Here is a 14653-nt window from a genome sequence, read left to right as displayed (position 1 = left end):
TCATAGGATCTTCCCTCCATAATATATTAATTACGCTCCACATCGAGCTTAGTTATCCCACCAGTTTATAAGTTATGAAAACTTAAAAAATGCATGTCCCATTCACACAAAATCCAGCTAAAATGGTTTTTTTTTTTTTCAAAAATGAGTAATAAATTACAATCTTCGAATAATATTCGTCAATTACTAGCAACAAATTTCTCTTATAAACCCTTATAGGCCCTGCAGATTGCACATAAATTAGGCAAAATGAACCACTTTTATGTGAAAAGGGACATATCTGGGCCAATATAAATCTCTATTAATCAGACTAAGATTCTAAATTATTTTGAGTATCTTAACTATTCAGCCATCCCACGAATGTGAATATAGAGCCTTTAATTGACGCCAATATGTCTGTGAAATATTGGCCCGTGTCTTGTATGTGTATATATGAAGTAAAAAAAAATATTTGGGATGTTCTCCTTATCTTGATTTTTATTAAAGATTGTTTTTATGTTGACGCACCCCAAATATGTCATCGTACTCTCTCTCTCTCAGCTCTCTCTTTAACTCTCTGTCTCCCCTGGTATATTCAAGTGAAAAAGAATATGAGTCAATTACTGAAGAAGATATCCAGTGACGTCATTTAGTCAGCTGTAAAATGAGCCTGAGTTGTCCATCACACGATTGTCATTGAAGAGAATTAATTAAGTACCTACTTGGATTGAAAAGGGAGAAGATGCAAAGGCCTGGAGGAGCTCCAAGTCATTAACAGAATAAAGAAGATAAGCTAGGAAGAAGGCATACTAAGTGCATTAAGGTAATGGATGGATGCCCAACTGGACGCTTTCGAAAATCATAGAAACTAGTGTAACTTTGCTCGGACAGTAAGAAATTGGAATTTAATTGAGAATTCTTCTGTTTCATATAAAAGAAAATATATATAATTTATTATTCTCTAGTCTCTGTTCACACAATTTTATAAAGGAGATGATTAGGTCTAGAGGAGAAAAAATATTGAAGTTGAATTGACGTGTGTTCAAGTTTCATATTATTGTTAAACATCCTTCGTCTTTTTCGCTCATTTTTTCTCTAAATTAAATTTTTAAAAAGGTGCAAGGATATCATATTAACATACAGCCAGAATAATTCTTAGAATTGAATGGTCTATATTTTTTATTTTATATGAAATAATCGTTTGTTAGTCAAAAAAATCGATTTTAAGGCCGCAATGTCCTTGAAGGTCAAAACAAATATTACTAGAACCATCTTTTGAGCTTTAAAAACCTACATGAAAAATTTCAGCAGAATCCGTTGATTAGTTTGGCCGTGATTTACGGACACACATACACTGACGTTCACATTTAATATATAGATTGATAATTAATTAATTCATATTCCATTCATCAATTCTTGGTACATTTAGGAAGCCGTCTTTCGTAATCTCGTCTACTGCTCTCCTTGGAACATGAATTATTCCTCTCAATACGTCATGAAGTAAGGTTAATATTATATATTTTCACATAATTAGCATGAACGGAAGAATTTCATGTTACTATCTTGTTTATTTAAATTATTAATATTAATCATTCCCTATTTGAACTACGTAGTCTACTACTCAATGTCAATTCATAACATACTCTAGACTAATAATAGTAATAATAAATTTGATATTTATTAATTGATCTTGAATCTATTTTAGCATAAAAAATATCATGCAATAAAATAATTATAACTTATGACCTCAAACTAAGTAGAGGAGCCTTATCGCGGTTTTTGGGAATAAGAAAAATCCACGTTTTTCAGGGACTTTTTTAGTTCTAAAACTCGTAAAATGCAATAAATTATATTTCAAAGTCTACATTTGACTATGTTTCCTTAGTATGGTTTGGACAATAAAAACATTTTATTCATCATAAATTATTTAGAATAATGTGTGCCAGACAATATACTTGTAAAATAATTGTAAAATTTAATATTAATCGGGTATTTACTTAATTTTTTACACCGTAAAATTTAAATAGTCGGAATCAATATTTAATAATCAACCCTATTTAATTGAAAGTTTGTATAATAAATAACTTAACCAAAAGTTTTAAGTCTAATTATCAAATCCAATACTTACAAGACCCTATGCAAAGTTATATACCTTAATTCCATGAATACTAGCAGTCAATAAGGCGATCCATGCCAAATTCAGAGATGCCAATAATTAGCAATCCTAAATTAATTTAGTCAAAAGTTTATTTGTAAATTGTACAAATATTAAACAGCCATCTTTGATTAAATTTCCAAATAATTTCCAAATCCACGAACTGATCTAAACTGAGTCATTAATAATTTGCAAATATTTAATAAAATATGCAAAGGAAATAAGTTGAACCCTGAAAAACTAAATGAACTGGACCCTTTCCAGATAATACTCTACTCATATTTGTATTAAGAAAGTTTAGATTATAGTTTAGTATAGAGTTTTTTATAATTTATTATCATAATATAAAAACTGCGATATGATGGGAATCTACTGCACTATAGGGGGGAGTCAGAATAATTCCAAACACTGCATTATACAAATTTCGTGGTGTTTGAAACCGGGTTATGCTGGGATTCCCGGTAATAACAATTTACAATTGTGAATGAAGTAATCTCTATTATTTCGGACCTTTCTGTGTACCTATATTTATACATGAGTACAATAGGCTGTCCCAAAAAATTAACGCAGTTTTTTATATACTACATAACCCCTTTTTTCTATTTGATATCATCAACATATATTTATTAAATATTCACATACATCTAGCTAGAACAAGGATGCTTTAAGTTATTCTAGTGTTGTGTTGGTTCTTATTTATTTGGTCAAGTCCAGTCTTAGGACCAGCTCTATTATTCCTTAATTTTTCTTAAGAATATCAATGGTTTATTAGCCAAATAAGATATAATTGAAATATGTATTAAGATTATTGCCAAAAACTATTGTTAGTTAGTTATATACTTTATTCTATTATTTAAAGGAATAATTAAAAAGAGGAAAAAAACCTCATTGACGTCACGAGGATCGATTCTACAATATTTCAGGACCGATAAATGGGACCGCAATCTTCGGTACCAAATAAGGGCCGGCACAACACTAACTTGAGCTTAAACTTTAACTATGAGTGACTTGAGCGTAGAGGATCGTGATATTCCACCTTTAAATGCAAATTAAAGCTTTTAGTTAGAAGATGTATATATGATTCGAACTAAAAATTTAGTATGCTAAGCCAAATCATAGTTGAGTAATTGAAGCAAAAGTGATATGTTGGTTCAACTTTTTCCGATCTCCTCTACAGTATTATAAAGAATAAATAATGTTGAGTTTATTTAATTTAGTATCTTTCATTGTAGTGTCGTAATCCTGGTTTTCTTACTGGAGTAGCGATATGAATGACTCCACCAATAATAGGCCTGATAAATTCTACAGCCAGGGGGCGTTGCTATTTTTCATCCTTTTGTGGCTTGGCCCCAATAATTATCAACACCATAATACAATTACTTATATAAGTTAGATAATTATGTGTATATATGATAAAAGACTGAAAAAAGATATTGCCCCTCCTCTCAGAGGATATTCCACCAACAAGTCTTCAATTGTCTAAATTGACAACGTTTTGTTATTCGAATATATTCAGGGGCGTCAGCTAGGGGAGGCCGTAGTCCCTAAGGAATTTTTTCTAGAATGTGTAATATTTGAAATTTAATTTTTTGTGAGCAGCTATGGATTTTTGAAATTTTTTAGAAAAAAAATTTAATTTTTTTGGTAAAAAGTTCGAAAAACCAATCCCCTCCAAAGATATAATCCTGCGTACACCCCTGATATTATGTACTAGGATCTTTTGAAAAGTCTCAAAGATGGCACTAATGGCTTGTATCGAGGTTATGTTTAGTTAGTAGCATCTGTTGGAAGAACACTCACTAATTTTCAGACAGATCGGAAGTGGATTGTTTTTCAAAAAATGGACGAAAAAGAATTTCGTGTGTTGATTGAACACTACTTTATGAAAGGCAAAACGCCTCAGAAAACTAAAAATAAGCTTGATAAACATTATGGGTACTCTGCACTTTCGATTAGAACAGTTAATCAGTTGTTTCATAATTTTCGGCGTGGCCATATGGGTACAAGTGACGCTGAACGTTCTGGACGCCCTGTTGAGGTTACTACTCCATAAATAATTAATAAAATCCATGATATGGTGATGGATGACAGAAGAGTGAAGGAGCGTGAGATTGCTAGTGCTGTGGGCATCTCGAGCTGGAACCCTAATTACACTAATTTTGAGACCACAACTGCTAAGATGTTAGCTTGGGTATTGTCGTTATGGAAAATGCTTTTATTTTGTAGGCCAATTGTGAACGTTTTTCTTGCAACTCGGTTTTCAAACGGTCCAATAACGATGAATAATATGCACCTGTAATAGTTTTACCCTTTTCTATATAGTCGAAGAGATTATTCCTTACGAATCCAAAAGATAATCGTCATAATCTTTGCGGGCGATTCCTCGATTCAAACGAATACGAATCAGAAAGAAATATACCCATCTGGCTGAAAGTTGGTGTGTGTTCTTATGAAGTGATGCTACTAACTAATAATAACCTCCATACGCGCCAGTATTGCCATCTTTCGGACTTTCCAAACGACCCTCGTACTTACTATCAGTATCCATTTTCTTTTTGGGACTCCCTAATGTACGTCATCAGTGTCATCACATGAGTTCAAGGTTTCATTAACTCTTATTATAAATACTACTTTTTTTTAAAAATCATACACTTGTGTACTGTTAGGGATTATGCATGCATACAGTTGTTGTACATACTATGAATTATACCTGAAACTTCTTCTTCTTCTAAGCCTTGAAGTTTAAGTCCATCATCATATCCGCATTAAATTGGTTCTTTCTTTGTTTTGCATTCAATAAAATATGAAGTTCTTACATTTTTTACTGGAACAATCTAACATATTTAAATGAGGGTCGATTCATGTTGGAATCCATCATTGCATAAAAGGGGATTTTCTACAATGGATGAATTGACTAAGTCAAGGGCGTTCGCAAGGAATTTTTGCTTATTACTAGAAAATCTTTTCGTCATTCGGGCAAATTTTGCAAGCAGAGCAAAGAATATATTTTCGTGAACAGCTTTGTATTTTTGAAATATTTTGAGAATATCTGTGGATTTTTGAATTTTTTTTGGGAATATCTGTGGATTTTTGAAAGAAAAAAATCGAAAAAATTGTTTTTTTTGTAAACAGATGTAGAGATTTTTGAAAGAGAAAAAAATCGAAAAAATTGTTTTTTTTGTAAACAGATGTAGAGATTTTTGAAATTTTTTTTTCTGAAGAGCTGTGGATTTTTGAAATTTTTCTTTCCAAAAATTTGATATTGCGACCTTTTTCTAAAAATTTAATATTTAAATTTAATTTTTGAGGGTTTTTTGCAAAAATTTAATTTTTGAGAATAGCTGTAGATTTGTTAAATTATTTTTTATTACTAGAAAATTTAATATTTGTAATTTTTTATTCTAAAAATTTTTTTTTAGTCAACAGCTGTGGATTTTTGAAACTTTGTTTCCAAAAAATTCAAATAAATAAGCCCCTCAAAGAAATATATTCATGCGGACGCCCCTCTATTTATATCCATTGTGCTTTGTTTTCCATATACATATGTGTGTATGCCTATCTTTTAATTCAATTCTTGAGGAACACTTAATTTTTTCTTTGCTAATTACAATGATTTGATTAAAAAAAAAAAGTAGCGCAATGTAGTTAACCTTAGTTCATTCTAATCATGAAGGTCGATTAAAGTAAAATTCATTATCTCTACTCATTGACCTTAAAAGATTCTTTTTCTCCTCTATCTAAATTGAATTTGAGAGTCTTTTCATTCCTTTTCCTTTCTTCAATTCAGTTTTCTTAGAAAATTATGTATTATTATCATTAAGCGTCTACCATGATAGAGAGATAAGGAAAAATTTTATTGAATGGACAGTTTCACATCCGGATTTTTATTTTTATTATTCGAAACAACGCTGATTTCCTTTTGTTATTATGTATCTTGAAAATATAGTATGAGGGCATGAAATTTACTTAAGGATCTCCGGGTTGTCTTGTTATTTATACTGGTTACTACCACCAATGGGGACTGCGTGAATCTTTCTTTATGTGTTTGGAGTACATAAAACAATGGATTCCCCCTCCCTTCTTAGGTACCTACATCCGTCTATTACCTACTCAATCCTACATACACACACCACTTTAAAAAAAATTACGATACTACTCACTTACATTTCTGAAGGCCCCTCTCCTTCTTTACATCCCACTTTTACCACCAGCACCACGACTACCAGTACAATAATATCATACATCAGCAGCAAAGAATACCTCCTTCACATCCTGGTCTGAAATAATAGTAACAATATGTACCTGGCTATGAATATAATATATGCTCCGGACGTATCATGTACAATAAAATGTGGTTCAATCCACTTCGAACAGGATGGGAGACGTAGTCGTTTATATAGTCAAATGAATTATAAATTTTCTTAAAGATCCCTCGGAGAATGAAGTCCTTTCATAAGTAATAATATGAACTATTAGGATTTTTTATTCAATTAATAGTAATAAGTAAATATATATGCCCAGTTCCTTATTGAATTAGTATATATGTATATGGATTGTATTGATTCATAATCAATACAATAATCATATGTTGGACGGTGATGGTAGCATTGAATCATATAATATGTACAGCAACCGCAATAGTCCCCCCTATTTTGCCTTGTAACATGTGTAGAGTGTACAGTATAATTTTTTATCCTCCACTCACTCTCGTTACACACTCGCACGGGCCGCTCTCTTGTCATTAATTATTATTTTTTCTGTGTAACCATAAAGACATCCGGTATTTAGTATGTTTTTGAGGGCTGTCGTGAAATGTGCGCATCACAGGCACTTCGAATTCCTTGTTAGATCCTGAAGCATTGAATCATTCTTTTAAAAAAGTGCTCTCTGTAATATATTATAATAGTAGTGCTTCATTATCACACATTCATTTAATTATATACATACTGAAAATCAACAACTTATAATTAGGATATCTTCTGTTCTTACTCACTAGCAAGTCACGAATTATCTTCACCATTATTCAGAAGAGACAGTATTCAGTATGGCTATCATCATGAAGGTAAGATTGTAGTGATGTGTAGGAAAGCTCTCATTCTTCTACGTACATATTTTGTCTTGTTAAACAAATGAATCATTTCAAATTACGAAAACAATGGACTATATCCGGGATGTGTAAGAATATGCGCAGTGCGCAGTAGGATGTATAAAAAAGATTAGGGAATGAAGGAGGGTGAACGGGTATTACCAGTTTTTTTTTAAAATATATATTATGTTGTTATAACTTGTATAACCAAAGTGTACAAGTTGCAACTCAAAAATGCGATGAACAACTTTAAATGAAGGATGTTCTGCACTTAGTATTAGTATCAAGGGCGTCCGCAGGATTATATATATATATTTTTTTTTTTTTGGAGGGGGGGGAGGGATTTTTTACAAAAAATTTAAAAAAATTGATTATTTGATCGAATGACCTTTATTTTAGAAAATAAATCCCCTTAATTTTTTTTCTCCCATCTTTTCTCCTCATAATTTTTTCTTCCACATCAATCATTTTTCAAAAAATCCTTGATTTGAAGGGGGCTACAGCCCCACACTCTACAGATGCCCCTAGGAATAAAGCAAAAATTGAATATTCCATGGATGTCATGCTGTCGTTTTTGATTAATTTAATACAACTTGCTCAAATATAAGTATTATGTGGCACATTAATAAGTTCAAATGCCCAGAGTTATATTACTCATAAATACATAATATCCATCTAATTTGAATAAAATGAAATGATAGTATCAATGTATAGTTAGTAATTAGAATGATCAAAGTTGTAATTAAACCATGTATTTTAAGACGAAGAAATTACAATATATGTATTTTACTGACTAATGTACAGCAGCATCCGTTATCTATCTAGAAAACAAAAAATAGCAATAAATAATACGTAGAATAGCGATAGTTATACATAATTAAACATTTCCTTTACAAACACTTGGTTTCCATCTTATTCCTCCTGATAATGATACTAATATTTATTGCATCTCTTTTAGAACTATATGAAGTCATTGATTCAGCAGCAATCTCCTTCCCTATCAAGTTCCAACTCTAGTAAAATCGATTTATTCGATAATTTGATCATTCTTCAAGACAAAGTAGAGAGTGGGAAGGACAGTCTTCACGATGAATCCATTACTAAGAGTCCATCTTGGGAGCAACAACAACAAATGCAAATTCATTCTTATTCAATGAACTGCAAGCATAATAATAATAATAGTAAAAACAATCTTGTTCCACCAGCACCACTATCGCACACTGGGATTTATCGTACTTTGAGTGATACAAGTGCAGAATTTTTAGATAAAAGGAAAAAGTTGGAATCCGAGGATTCTAGCTATGACTCTGACTATGAGTTATCTGGCATGTCCAAGTCACATGATGATGTATCAAGGACTTTTTCAGATACATTGGCCTCGGAGTTTAGTGAATATGTCTCATTGGCTTCCTCCTCTTCCAAAAGTCAACAGGAAGAGGAAGGAGGATGTGATGAATTTTCCTTTTCCTCTGATCCTGATTATAATGGAAAGGTTGAATTTGCTTTGAGATTGGGATATCCAGAAAGTTTATTAGTAAAGGCTCTTAGGAAGTTAGGTCCCTTAGCTGGACAAGATAAAATTCTTGCAGAATTAATACGTCTACAAAATTCAAAGCCTTCCGTTTTACATACAGACCTTGAAAAACCTGTACCACAAGAAGAAATTACTACTCTATGTAAAAGTGCGTTAGGAGAAGAAAACGAAAAGGATAGTTTATTACCGATCGTCATTGATGGAAGTAATGTAGCTATGAGCCACGGAAACAAGGAAATATTTTCTTGTAGAGGGATTCAGCTATGTGTCAATTGGTTCAAAGAGAAAGGAATTAAAAATATCACTGTATTTGTTCCAAGATGGAGGAAAGAATCTTCTAAACCCGAATCCCCTATATCAGGTATGGCATGTGGTGTAAATCATTTACTTTCATATATCACTTTTTAAATATTTTCCTTGAATGATTCAGATCAACATATTCTAAATGAGTTGGAAAAGGAGCGTATTTTAGCATATACTCCCTCCCGACAAGTCGGCGGAAGAAGAGTAGTTTGCCATGATGACCGATATATTCTTAATCTTGCTTCTGAAACTGGAGCAATTGTTGTCAGTAATGATAATTATCGTGAACTGCTTGCAGAAAAACCGGAATATAAGGAGGTCATTTCAAAAAGAATTCTTATGTACTCCTTTGTGAATGATAGGTAAATTTTTATATTTAATTAATTCATTAAATAGTTTTAATATGATGAATTACTTTTATTTCAGATTTATGCCACCTGATGATCCCATGGGGAAGAATGGTCCGACTCTTCATGCATTTTTAAGGGGTTTGTCAAGAAATTCGGATATACATCACTCTATGCCCTGTCCATATGGTAAAAAATGTACTTATGGTAATAAATGCAAGTATTATCATGCTGAAAGGGGCAATTTGCCTCAAAAGTCAATCACGGACAAACTTAAGGAGCATTCAACTCTGCGTATCAGTGAAGTTCGTGCAAGAATTCATTCTCGTGACTCTTCTCCTGGTACGTCTATTTATTTTTTATTCTATTCATTTATATTGTTAAACTCTTAATTATTAACAAAATCTTATTTTTCTTCTTCTTAGGGGATCCGTTAACTAGAACATTATCTGTAAATATGCCTCCTCGAATTCATGAGAAACAGCAACTTTGTCGAACTCAATCAAATATTTCTTCGAGAATCTTTGATAGGAGTCATACAAATAATCAATTATATGCTTCACATCAACAAAATCTTTTAACTACTTCTCCTTCTTCGTCAACACATCATAAAGTATATAATAGTAAGAGTATAAGCTTTGAAAATCTTCCTCCTCTCAATGCATCACCTTCATATACAGACTATTCCGTACCACCTCCTCCTCCTCGAACTCCTTGGCAGCAACAACAATCCGGGTCATCTTCTCCTCGTCGTCATTCTACGACATCATCACCTTATAAATTGGACTCAAATAATGCTCACTTAAAATTAAGCCGTCAACTTTCACTGAATCCATGCTATGATCCCCGACTCCAGCGATTTCTTTGTCCACCACCCACGTCACATCAAAATGTTTCTCGAATCGCTTCTGCACCTGAATTCTACATTGGAGGTTCGAACCTAGGTTTTGGTACGAGTCTTACCTATGTTACTCCTGATACTCCTACCCTCTTACAGAAAACTGTATCCGATAGTGTTTCAGTTGATTCTTCTGAATGGAATAGTGGTACTTCTGAAAGAATCAATTACGGACCAATTGGTTCGTCAAGGAAGAATAGTTGTAACGTTGTGTCTTCTAGACATAAGTTATTCGTTCATTTAAAGGAAATTTTCTCTGAGAATCAAGTGCTACAAGCCATGTCCGTCCTTCCAGATGAAACAGATGGCCAAAAAATTTGCGAACATATTATTAGCATGAATTCTCAAAAGTGATTAAAAAATTTCCGTCTAGTCCTTATTTTATAGTAAACAAGAGCTATGCTCCTTTATATTACTCTGCGTATTGTATCAGGCTCTGGTTTAGTTAAAACCTCTGAAAAGTGTACTTTTTAAAAAAGATTTCTGTAGATATTTTAATATATTATTATATATGTATGTATACAAGATTTGGATCGGTCAGACAGTAGGAAAATTTATTATCACTACTTTACTTCTGTCAAAGTAGATGTCATTACTACGTTTTTAGGAATTACCAATTACATAACATTATCTTCATACAGCTTGTGGTGGGTTTAACGAATATGTTCTCTCCATATTTTCACTATTCTTGTTTATGCATATATTTTGGAGTGCTATATTCATTTAATTTTTTTAATTAAAAGATGTATCAATACTGTGTATTGTCGATATTTAATCGTTGTATAGCTCATAGCTAATTAATTATAAGTGTTTAATAAACTCTTCATGATATTTTTTCTGCAATTAAAATTTGGTCACATGATTAAATAATTATTATCACTATATTTTTCAGCATCAAGTTTTTTGACGTAGTTTTCAATAGTCATTGACTAATATAGTTTGTGAGTAATTTGTCTGAGCCTATGGTTTTTTTTGTAATATTAAGATTAATAACACACTTTGAAATCTTACTTATAAACTAGTTTAAATTACAATTTTTTTACAATTGAAAAAATGTCAATTCAATTTTGATATTTATTTCATAAATTAACAATAAGAATATATACGTATATATATATTTGAGTCTAAATTTCTATGTTCTTAAGGAATAGAGTATCAAATTCCTCAATTTCAATAATATGGAAACATATATACAAATATTAATGAGGACCACATTAAATGCTCACTTGAAACAATTTTTTTACAGAGTAGTATAACAAGTTGAGTAGACGACGTTAATAGCCTGAAAAATATTAAGTTGCCAAAAGTTGATTAATAAGAGAAAAGAAGATGATTATAAACGTGGTTATTTATACCTATCTAATTGTACATAAATTATACTCTCTTGATATATATTATATTTACAGCGTATTAAGACCCATTAGAGGAAGCAAGTCCCATCAATTTGAGTATAACTAATTCAGCCTTATAGGATTTTAAGGATCATTTAAAAAAATAGTAGTAGTAGTAATAGAAATTAATAATGATAAAGCTGCTAATACAAATTTGTTAATCACATTCCTCAATATTTTAGCTGATAAAACATATTAATGATTATTTAAATTCGGCAATCGATGTGTTAAATTCCCTTTTTTTTAAAGTATCAATTCAATTGATAAAAAAATAAGGTAGTAATGGCCTGATAAAATGTACGAGTACTTTAAAACTTAACTTATAAAAGGGAAGGAAAAAAAGAGTAATTAAATAATAAATAAAAAAAACAATTTACAATTGTCTAATAAATATAAATAAAGCTCAAAAAATAAAAGATCCATAATGATTCAATTTAAAAAAAAAAAAACAGAACAAATATTCTACATCGTTAATGAATATCAACAATTTAACAAAACGAGTCACAATTAAAAGCCATCAAGTACAGAATGATATTGATAAAAAAAAGAATATACTATAGTATGTAAAAGTAAGTAAATATTTAAAGAAACAGGACAAAATTAAAAGTGGAAGAGGTCAAGGGAACATCAGAGCTGATGAATACATTTGTATAAAAAGAAGGAAAGTCTTTTATTATATTATTATCATAAAATATTATATTATGTAGAATAAAACATCATCATTAGAGAAATAAGTTGGATGATTCTTAAGTTAAGTTACTAACTTAAATAATTTCTCGTTCGCGTATATTAAAAAATATATATATATATAAGAAGGATATTGTACAATTCTTATTTGTTTGTATATGTATCTGTGATATATGTTTTACCATTGACCTAAACTGTTGGGAGGAGGACTTGCTCATTTATTCATAAAATATAATTAGCGTGATAAAGTGCTTATAAGTATCATCTATTAGTTGAATTTAATAAAAGAAACAAGACCAAAAGGATACTCAAAGAAATATTTAAAAAAGATGAATCCTTTTGTAATTTAATGGGACTGCTTTATAGATCCAGGATGATCATAGACAAAGTTTTTTTTTTTAAAAAAACAACCAAAAAGTTAGATAGAGCCCCAAGTACAACGGGACAGCGAATATCTTTATACATAGTGTCTTTTTTTAGTATAAATAAGTTTGAGAATGATAAAAAAAACTTATGTTTTTCTTCTCTTAGGATTTGAAGTTTGACATATTTCTAGATGTTTTTTCAGATAGTCAGCAGAAGCAAACAAGGCTCGACAGAGGTGGCACTCGTACACAGCAGTGGGAGTAGTCTGGTGAGTAATTACCTCATTTTGTGGAGTAGCCTCAACTACAGTATCCAGTATTGTTTCTCCTGCAAATTTTAAACTATCTTCTGGTGAAAGAATGACAAGAACGTCATTAGAGGTAAAAGCGTCGTCCGTTCCGCCATTTTTACAAGCTGGGCTTTCATTCATGTGGAGAGTAAAGTCCTTGTAAGAAACAAAAATCTTAGAACAAACTTGACACAAAAAGTATTCTGAGGAGATAACATTTTGTTGAACATCAGAAGTAGAAGCAAGAGTAACAGCTTGTTGTGGAACTTGTTGTTGAGGAGGAGCAATGGGCTCAATTTTAAGTTTGGATATAATATTAGGTTGTTTATGCCCCATATTAAATGTTTGACTAGGGTCGACAAAAAGAGTTTTAGGTGCATTGTTTTGTCTAGAGCGATGAGAGGATTTGGAAGAGCCTCCTGGCTCCTGCCAAGGGAAGGTCTCATATTTAGCTCTGTCTGTAATATCTCTATGCTCAGATTTGACATGCCGCTCCAATTTATAAGTATCTGCAAACGTAGAAGAACAAAATCCACATTTAAAAAGTCGTTTGTTTCCGTGCTGTGACATGATGGAGGCTGTCGTGGAACTTTGAGTCACGCTATAAATAAATAAAAAATGAACAAATCTAATTTCTTCAATTCCTCAAAGTGTGGCTTTAGATTGAAAAGGGATGAAGAGAGAAAGAATCAAAGGGCGGACGGACGGATTGAGGGATGGATGGACAGAAGGGAGGAGGGCCGCCAAAGACTCAGGGAATTGAAGAAATGAGCTCAACCTTTTCTGAACAATTGAGTTGAGGGTCGTGGAGGGTTGCGAATGAGTGGAAGATAGAATCGAAGGAGAGGCGACAACGACTCCAGCAGCGGACACAACTGCAGAGACGGAAGAAGAAGCGGACGTAACATTGGTACTACTGTAGATCAAACTCTCTTCCGTTTTTACACTCGAAAGGATTTTGTCACTCTCCAGTTTCACGGTTTCATCTAACTCCGCCTTAAACGAGTCCTCAGCCAACTTTTCATAATTCAACTCCGTGTCAACTTTGATCTTATCATACATGATCCGAGATGAGGGATCGTCTTTGAGGAGTGAAGACATTATTATTTACAGTTTGTCGCCAAAAATTCCCACTTCCAAATACTATTCAATATGGCGTGCAGGGCGGGGCGAAATTCTCCTTCTTTTCAAGGCATCCAGGCGGAGCAAGCATTCATGACGTCAATATCAGCACCGGGACAACCACCTCTCGCAATCTCTCATTCCATTCCAATACACTTCACATTCTTCATAATCTCTCTCACTCTCAATCTCTATCTAACTCTCTCTCTATTTGATTTTCTCCCCCCCCCCATTACTTCATTTCAATCATCTTCATTCATCATTCATCTCCCTTCTCTCCATTCCCCTACCTCTGCTCTGTACTTACTTCCTACACTTCCTATTTTTCATCTCCTTTCCTCTACCTCTCTCTCTCTTTGCCTCTTACGTCTTATTCTCTCAAAGGGATTCCCATTTGTCAAATTATCTCCTACCTACGGAATTATCAAGTGCAGCTTACAAATGAATGCTAGCTAACCTTCATTTGACTTAAGACTTGTTGCGTTAAGTTAAAAAT

The 14653-nt window shown here is 32.3% G+C and overlaps 2 protein-coding genes across 12 annotated transcripts; one reads left to right on the top strand and one right to left on the bottom strand.

Annotated features, from left to right (window-relative positions):
• Window positions 1-106: 106 nt before the first annotated feature.
• Window positions 107-11151, top strand: Regnase-1 (Regnase 1). 11 transcript variants are annotated; one of them, XM_071890357.1, is made up of 7 exons: window positions 618-802; window positions 1409-1479; window positions 7131-7196; window positions 8179-9115; window positions 9185-9419; window positions 9484-9746; window positions 9830-11151. In XM_071890357.1, the coding sequence occupies exons 3-7, from the start codon at window positions 7179-7181 to the stop codon at window positions 10654-10656; spliced, it is 2280 nt and encodes a 759-aa protein (XP_071746458.1). In that variant the 5' UTR covers window positions 618-802; window positions 1409-1479; window positions 7131-7178; the 3' UTR covers window positions 10657-11151. The 11 variants fall into 11 exon arrangements, with proteins under 11 accessions (XP_071746459.1, XP_040573799.1, XP_071746461.1 ...); XM_071890355.1 differs by having other exon boundaries at window positions 618-869; XM_071890358.1 differs by lacking the exon at window positions 7131-7196 and having other exon boundaries at window positions 107-869.
• A 211-nt stretch (window positions 11152-11362) lies between these two features.
• On the bottom strand, window positions 11363-14311 carry LOC121122813 (uncharacterized). The gene is made up of 2 exons (XM_040717870.2): window positions 13814-14311; window positions 11363-13636 (listed from the first exon to the last, which is right to left on the bottom strand). Exons 1-2 carry the CDS (start codon window positions 14134-14136, stop codon window positions 12892-12894), a joined length of 1068 nt encoding a protein of 355 aa, XP_040573804.1. The 5' UTR covers window positions 14137-14311; the 3' UTR covers window positions 11363-12891.
• Between the last annotated feature and the right edge of the window lie 342 nt (window positions 14312-14653).

Source organism: Lepeophtheirus salmonis, chromosome 8, assembly GCF_016086655.4.
Source record: "Lepeophtheirus salmonis chromosome 8, UVic_Lsal_1.4, whole genome shotgun sequence".
Taxonomy (NCBI): Eukaryota; Metazoa; Arthropoda; class Copepoda; order Siphonostomatoida; family Caligidae; genus Lepeophtheirus; species Lepeophtheirus salmonis.
Note: the sequence above shows the minus strand (reverse complement) of the source record. Positions and strands in the feature narration are given on the sequence as shown.